Source organism: Coccinella septempunctata, chromosome X (assembly GCF_907165205.1).
Source record: "Coccinella septempunctata chromosome X, icCocSept1.1, whole genome shotgun sequence".
Taxonomy (NCBI): domain Eukaryota; kingdom Metazoa; phylum Arthropoda; class Insecta; order Coleoptera; family Coccinellidae; genus Coccinella; species Coccinella septempunctata.
In genome coordinates this window covers 19698216-19706685 of record NC_058198.1, presented here as the reverse complement: position 1 = coordinate 19706685, position 8470 = coordinate 19698216, and the positions used below count along the sequence as shown (strand labels likewise).

Genomic DNA, 8470 nt, shown 5'->3' with positions numbered 1-8470 from the left:
ACCCTATTTTGATAATTTATACAAAGGATATTGAATGCAAGAAACTATCGGTCTTAGTGGTATATTTTGTTTGTGGACTTTTGGTAACCCATATATTTTTGGTATTTTACTGTTATGGGTCAATAATGTTTTCTCATCTTGTTTAGTTATATATTTCTTTTGTTCCCATTCTTTGATAATTCTATTGTTTTCTTTCTCCAATGTGATTGTCATGTCTCGTTTAATTTGTTTATAGGTTGTATTATCGTCTAAAATTTCGTGCATTTTTTCGTTGTATTCGGTTTTTGTTATTACCACTATTTTATTTCCCTTGTCAGCTCTTATGACTTGTAAATCATTGTGTGCTTTCAAAAATGTTTTAGTTTTTTCGAAGTTAGATTTCATCATGTTTTGTCTCTGTTTCTTGCCCCTTAGTTGTCTCTGATGGGTATTTAGAGCTTGTGTGACATTAGCTCGAATGTTGTCCTGGTCTTCTTTTGATAATTCTTCAATGGTATTTTCAATTTGTGTAATAATGTTAAATGTAGATTTTTTCGTCTGATGAAGGAGTCGGATATAGACTCCGAAACGTTACAAAGAATTATAATTTCAACGTTATTTATTTTGAGTTCATTGTCAGGCAACAATTTTTTCTAGTTAATTTGCACAGAACTTGTAACCATTGGATTAAAAGTCCTCACCTAAAATGAATTGAGCTTAAATAAACAGCCTTCACCAAAATCTACTTCTCCCTTAAATATAATTTTTGGGCCTGAACGACTTCTTATTATTATTATGAATAGTTACTCACATATTTTAAACGATCCACTGCAATTGTCGGAATAGCATTTGGAAACAGTCTCACTTTCAGCCTAGATGTTCGATCGAAACAATTCTCAGCAAAATGATGGGAGCATAAAACACTACTCTATCTGAGTATAAATTCAGGCTTCTACAGAAAATCAATCCATTTTTGTCTCTGCTTTTCATTTTTAGGAAAACTAAAAAAAAACTAGTTTGTGTTAATATTCGTTCCTAAGTTGAGCTATATTGTGCCAATTATAAAGTAATCGCTATCAAAAACGTTATTTCGCCCATTCTACGCCTATGGACAATGTTATGGTTTTTATTAGCTAACCTACAAATTTGATAGACTGCAAAAATACTAATCTGTGAAATGTTACACCACAATCTTTACTTTTTGCTGTAAGAGAGCAGCCACAAGATGCACAACTAACCATAGTTCAATATAATAAATAAATAAATTCAATAAACACACAACATCCAAAATCAACCAAAACAATGAGTCAAATATAGAGGACCAAGATGGCCGATTTTGTTCTCCGCTTCGTAGTGGTGGGAGTTTAGGCATGCTCCTTCCTGTGGTTCTTCATTCAAAGCTCTAAAGTAAATTAATAAATTCTTCATAACCTCAAAGATGCATAACCTATCGTTCCAAAATCTGATTAACTTTTCGAAATGGCCTTCACTTTAACATTTTACCCAGTTCAATTTACACCCGAACCACCAGATGGCGCTCACGAACATTTAGTCGCTTCGTTTCCCATCTTCCTAACTCTATAATCTTTGCTACGAATCGAGTGACGCAGCTCGTCATTTAGCATTGAAAACACTCAGCCTAGCACAACTTCCCATTCGGTGGCCGGTCACCCTAAGAGTGACAACTGACCTGAAGCTGAGTTGATATACATTTGCTTACCTAATATGAGTTTCGTAATATTTTCTTATTTTGAAAAATTATATTTTTCGAATCTCCTCGTCCAATTAATTCTAAGGGCCAGGGTGTTTGAGATCATTTTTCCCAGAATCCTCCTGACATTTTCCCCTACATTGCTTCCACCGAGCACTTGAAATTGTGAGATCTGGACAAAGATCTCACAAGACTGTTGGTGAATGGAAATTATCAAAATTGTCATATTAATATTTTATTCCAATAAACATACCATTTCTTTAAATTTTTCTGCATCCGAAAGGCTTTCATTGAACTCCTCCAGTCTTGGAATTGACTCGATGATGGAGAATTCTGTGAGAATGGAACTTCCATCATCATCCCGTTTCTTCAAGTCATCAGTCAATTTTAAAACTATCCGAGTGAGGAATTCAATTTTCTCTGCATTCCTTTCCCCCTGTCTGAGAAGACGTTCGAATAATACTGGAATGAAGAAAAATTAATTAAACCTTAGCTTTCAGTAAGCATCACAGTCCAGAATTACCAGAATTTTTCTCGCAACTTGCGCATTCCGTCTTCCTTGCTGACGTATCTGCTTGTGGAATTTCCCTTTCATCTGTGATTATCCTTGAGGAGGAACTACCTCCAGTCACCCCCTCATTCTGCCTTATGGTAGTTTCCAAATTGGCAGGTCTCACCGATGAAGGACCTACTTTTGGAAGTTTTGGAGGAGGGGGAATATCATCCATTTCTGAGGAATCAGAGGACGATATCCTTCGACTCCGAACCCTCCTCTTTCTCACCTCTTCACCCGCTGAGGTTTCAGACACATCCACATTGCTCTGAAAGCCTTTCAGCTTTTCCACACATCTCGAATAAGGATCTGAAAATATAAAAAAAAATATTATTATTGCTGTAAATATCCTTTATTTATATTCCTGAGCGGTAAAGAATCTTGATGGCACACTCCACAAAAGGAAATTCTTCTGATGGAGTGTGGGAAAGGAGGAGTTTTTTCCTTGAGAAGGATCTTATGTTGGGTCATCAACAAAAATCCTTTCCCTCTGTGCTGAATACCCACAAATGAGAAATTATCTCCATGGGTATACTACCATCCAATAATTTCTCATCGGGAAATTCAACTAGCAAGAAACTGTAAAATAAAAATTTAATGATGATCAATACATTATCATTCTAAAACAAAAAAATCATAATATTATATTAAGAATCTCATCTGTTCATTGATATTCTAATTTTAAAAGAGCATTTTGAGTTAAAGTCACTCGGTGGGCAATGATTACAACACTTCAAATTAAAAATTCAATATTATTGTCAACAGTAGTTTTCTATCACACCACACCTTCATATCACCACTGAAGGATAAATAATATTCACTGAACACTTTCTCAGAAATTGATAAGGATTTATAAAAACCACCCGAAATCACAAAAACATACCTAACTATCACTTATGTGCTCCTCTGCGGTCCTGTCAAAATAGGCTGATTCAAAATGTCCAATTGTAATTTTTATAAGGTTCTATGAAGTAAAGGTGCACATACGAAGTTGTCATCATCAAAAGCAAAAATGAAAGCTTTCGATTTGATTACATCCAAATCAATAATTTCAAATGGTTCAGCACTTTTCTCAATTATGAACCAGCCAATAGTGGCACTCTCCTCAGGATAATTCGTAAAAGAACCTGTTTTTGTCGTTCTTTGTTTATGTGCTTTCATAATCATGGAGGTAAAAGAAGGGGAGGGAGCATATTCTATATTTCCCTTGTAACAGAAGTGTCACATAGTTTCCGCCATATTTGGAAGGGCACACTGTGGCGGGAATTTTGTATATTTGAATTTCTTCAGTTCAAAGTTTCTTCGTTTCACTTTTAATGAAAATTAAATTCAGAAATAACGTTGGAAATAATAAATGTACGAGTCTAAAGTGTCCAAATGTGATGAAATATAGCTTGCTAAATGAATTGGTGGGTTAAATTTCCGCTAATTACGAAAAAAACATTTTTCCTGAGTAAAAGATAATTACTTCGATTCGACCATTCATTTTTGTTTATATAGATAACATTTTGTTATAAATTTACTATTCGATATATTCTTATGTGCGTTAAGAAATATGTTGTTCTCTTTCCGTAAGATAATGAAAGTACTTTAAAAATAGCACCAATCAAGATTGGAATATTTGTGCCAATTCTTTCGATTCAATTTATTTATATAAAAATATAGGCTAAAAGACAAAGGTAACAATGGAGGTGGGACCTCCTACTTCCATGAAGTTACCACAATTAAAAGTTTCATCTACTTTGTATCCATAAATAATGAATCCACAAGTCACATATATCAAAACATCATTAAAGTTAGATTTTTATCATTAATAAATTGACGAGTTGGATTCCCAATCATTACAGAATGAAAAAAGTGTTTCTCTAACAGTCAAACAACTTTTTCAAATTCCATTGTCATGAAAATATCACAATTACTATGAAAACACGGGTAATTAAATTGTTTTATTTATTGGCACGATAAGTTGTACAAGAATTACAGGAATTCATTCACAAAAATGTACAATTTTACAAGATATAAATAGGAATTTTTTTACAAAAATTAACAATTATACAACATATATACAGGAATTTATTTACAAAATGTACAATTATACAACATATATACATATACAGGAATTTATTTACAAAATGTACAATTATACAACTTATATACAGGAATTCATTTACAAAATTTACAATATTCCAAACACTAACTTCACAATCCATGAAATAGAATATTGTGAGTTAGTGCTTGACGTTTTTTTTTTCAAATGTATCATATCACTTGTACATTTTGCAGAATATCTTAATCTAATATCAAAATATTCTATTAATATGACTCTTATTAAATTTATTAAATGATTATAACCAAATTCTTGGTCCCGAATGTGGTGCGTGATGGAATTAAAAATTGGTGTTCCAATACACTTCAACACAATATTATTACAGGCTTTCTGGACCTCGAATTTGGTTACTTTTCCACAAGAAATTAACCTTCCATTTGCACCCTTGGACACAAAATTGGCTCGAAAATGTTTTTCAGCCAGAGAACATATTTCCACGACATCACTTGATGGATGAATGAGACCACCCTTACTTTTCAAGTATACCAAGTTATTGGTCGTGGGATTATCATTTTCCAGTGTGGCGATGCATTCCTCACACATAATTTTTTGCTTCAGGTGGTGCACAACAAAACCTGCAATATAATAAATTATGTGAGCTGTTATCTCAGACAAATGCAAATCCGCAGGTACAGAAAAGTAATTATGATCAAACAGAGGACCAGGTTCATACTCATTTGAGAGAGACCTTATTCTATCTGTTGTCAAATTTATGTTCATTGGATTTGAACTTGGAGCTGAAGATGAGCTAGCATGCAAAATACCGACACTTTCTAGGGGGATACAGTTTCCAGATCGCAAGTCTGACAGCTCTGTGGCAACAATGATTTTTTTTAGAGCATTTACAAACTGGGCCGCTGTAGGATTATTATTCCATCCCCCCTTCGACCTTATCTTAGAGAATAATAATTAGAAGTGATCCTGGCTGACCTTATATAAAGGAAGGAATATTAATTCTCTTCTCTTCAATAGATGATCCTCATACATTCCAATCGAACTATTCATGCAAACAAGGAAACCAATGAATCCAACCTTTCGGTTGCTTTTACACAGCCGACTCCCATCAACATTTTTCAGACTTAAAATGTATGAGGACATTTCATTAAAGAACTCCTTATTCCTTCCAAAATTATTTTCATGCAAAGCTTTTTTTGTGCCAAAGGCCTTCATTGATTTTGAATTCAGAATATCAAATAACTTAATGAAATTTTCAATGAAGTGGCATGTTGCCTCACTACCTGCAAAGGAGTTAATTCCTAATTGACGGCAAAATTCAATCGCTTTTGCTACTGATTCACTGAGAGTTTGGGCAGCTAATTTTACCTTCATTTTTTGGTCTTTCCAATTTATATGACCCTTGGTTAGTTTATTAGCTAACCTCAAACCCTCAGCATCCTGTAACTCATACAAGTTATTGACAAATTTCCACGAGACTGCACCATCGTCACTTACAAGATTCCTTTCTCCAAATGTGTTGCGGACTAATTTGAGCATATGACATGGATCAAGAAATACATGCACCTTTTCACCTGTCTCTGGATGAACAAAATGGCTCTTCAGATTCTCAGGATCGAAGAAGCACCCTAGATTTGTAGCCATACTCAAATTAGCCGCAGCCCCATCAAAAGTGAGGGAGCAAACAATGACTCCAGTCTCGTGTAAAAATGTAAGGCATTGTCTGACCAATCCAGCCAATTGTTCACCAGAAATACCAGCTACAAAAAATAAGCAATTGGGTATTCCCAGCAGCCATTTATACAATTAATTAGAAACACTAACGCCTCTTTTGAGTGGGGGATGCTATCATCATTTAAATCAACACCAAAATTTACATAACCAACATGCTTGGTTCCGTCCCATTTGACATCTTGTTTGATTGACATGCTGTCAACCATCAGTGATGTCAGAATGGGACCATCATTTGCACTGACATATGCTTTAATAGCATTAAATGCTTCAGAGCAGAAACCAGGTTCAGGATCAACTGTTTTATACCACCTGGCCAGAGTCTTAGCATGCGGCAAGCAAGTATCAAATTGCTGCCGCACATACTCATAGGCTCGTGGTGATATATAATGTAGTGCCAGTGCAAATGATCTCAACTTCTCATTGTATTTCCGTGTAAGCCTTTTCCCTTTCACTTTCTGAATTTGCCTCCTAACAAGAAAATAGGAAGTTTCTGAAATGCCTTCTAACATCATGCAAGATTCCTCAGCAATGTTCAATTTTTCTTTCAGTACTTTTAAAACATTTTTCAAATTCACAACTTTTTTCTTAGCCCTATATGACCTCTGTCTAATTCTCGCAATGCACCTTTCCTTATTAGCCAACCTTCTGTTATACCTGGCTATTATTTTATCTTTCTCCTCAATAAGATTTTCTTTTTTGGCCAGAAGATCCCTATATTTTGGAGGGGTATTCCCAGATACGTTCGGTTCATCCACTTCCATAGGTACAACTTCATTTATGCTGTCTTGTCTTGAGGTTGATGGAATCATATCACTCTTCATAGAATTCTCAACTGTGCACGGTTCAATAGCGAAGGCTTCTTTCCCATAAGGGGCAGCTCTGAGAACCTGAAATTTTGGAATTACCATGTCAAATAACAATGATCAATAAGAGGTAAGGGATGTGATTGGAGAGCCATTGACAAGAGTGTAATAAGCTGATTATCCCTAATATAGCCTTGACAACTGAAGTTCTTGAAGATTTCTTTGAAATTATGAATAAATCTTACCTTTTTTGAAGGGACTTCTAGAAAAATGGAAGGTTCAGCTTGTTCTCTGATTCTCACACATGAGAGAGACGTTTTATCTATATCCTCTTCTTTGAAGTGAACAGAACAAATCCTTGCATGAGGTGATGGTTGCCAGTTCGTTCTTCTGATTGCCTGAATCCACAGGGCTCTCCTTTCAGGGTTCACAGGAAACCTATAGAATAGAAAAAAGTAGAGAAAAACGTATCGGTTCATTTTGGAGGAAAAATATATCACCATGTGGATAGCAGACAAGAACTGCCATTTTCAGCATAGTGTAGAGCACGTGGATAGCTTGGGGAATCAAAAAATAATATAACTAATTTTTCAACACACAACAGTATCAGAAATTTACTTGTGAATTAGATATATTATAACGTGGATAGCTGCATTTCAGCGTGGTGTAAGCCACGTGAGTAGCTTAGAGAGTCAGAAAAAAATACAATAATTACTCAACACACAACAATAGTAGAAGTAGAAAGGTAGAAACTTACTTGTGAAATGTAACTCCTGGTTTTTTAAGACTTGCTCTGGATCTATTAGAACACCCAAAAACCGAACAAGAAACCATTTTTATTCAATACAATATGTCTTTCCACTACACAAAATGAACCACAAGGCACAAGAACCGAAGAGAAATGAAGCAAAACCAACATAATCGAAAATTTAAATAGCTCGAAATCGGCCATATTTGGAAGGGCACTCTTTGTTTTGTTTATGTGACACTTTTCAAACCTTATGCTCCCTCCACTCTTTTCCTACCTCCATGTTCATAATAACATCTATATCTTCAACCTTCAAAATCAACCTCACTTCATCATTTTTCAAAATTGCACATCTATCACCTTCATTTGTTGTTACAAATATGGAGTTGCGGAACTTAAAATGTGTAATTTCATTCTCATTACTACGACGAATCACAGAAAATTGAGGGTCCCTCTCTTCTACCTTCTACGTAAGTATTTTTTATTCCATCAATTTCCAGGAGCCGTTTCACTACTTGTTGAAGTTGTTGGTATTTTTTTCTCAGAAGCTTTTTCAATTTTCCAAGATAGTTTTCGAACGGAAAAGCATTTATATATTCGAGACAACCAAATTTGGATGCATCATCTGCTAAGTGGATCAGTGCATGCATATTGTATATACAAAATTGATCTCCGTATATCGAAATACAATCTTTCACAAAAAATATCAAAAGCCTCTTTGCATAGTCTTTGTAGTCACAGTTCAGAGATTCATTGATGAGAATCACAAAAGCAAAATGCAACAACGAAAAATTATAGTAGAATCTTTTATCAAGCATTTTACTTAAAACAATTGGTCCAAGGTACAATAAGAACTGTCTGTACTCAGTAGCTTTCCACC

At 34.8% G+C, this 8470-nt stretch overlaps 1 protein-coding gene across 1 annotated transcript; it reads right to left on the bottom strand.

Annotated features, from left to right (window-relative positions):
- Positions 1-1920: 1920 nt before the first annotated feature.
- Positions 1921-2550, bottom strand: LOC123321969. Its single transcript, XM_044909784.1, has 2 exons — positions 2214-2550; positions 1921-2152 (listed from the first exon to the last, which is right to left on the bottom strand). Exons 1-2 carry the CDS (start codon positions 2416-2418, stop codon positions 1926-1928), a joined length of 432 nt encoding a protein of 143 aa, XP_044765719.1. The 5' UTR covers positions 2419-2550; the 3' UTR covers positions 1921-1925.
- Positions 2551-8470: the final 5920 nt, after the last annotated feature.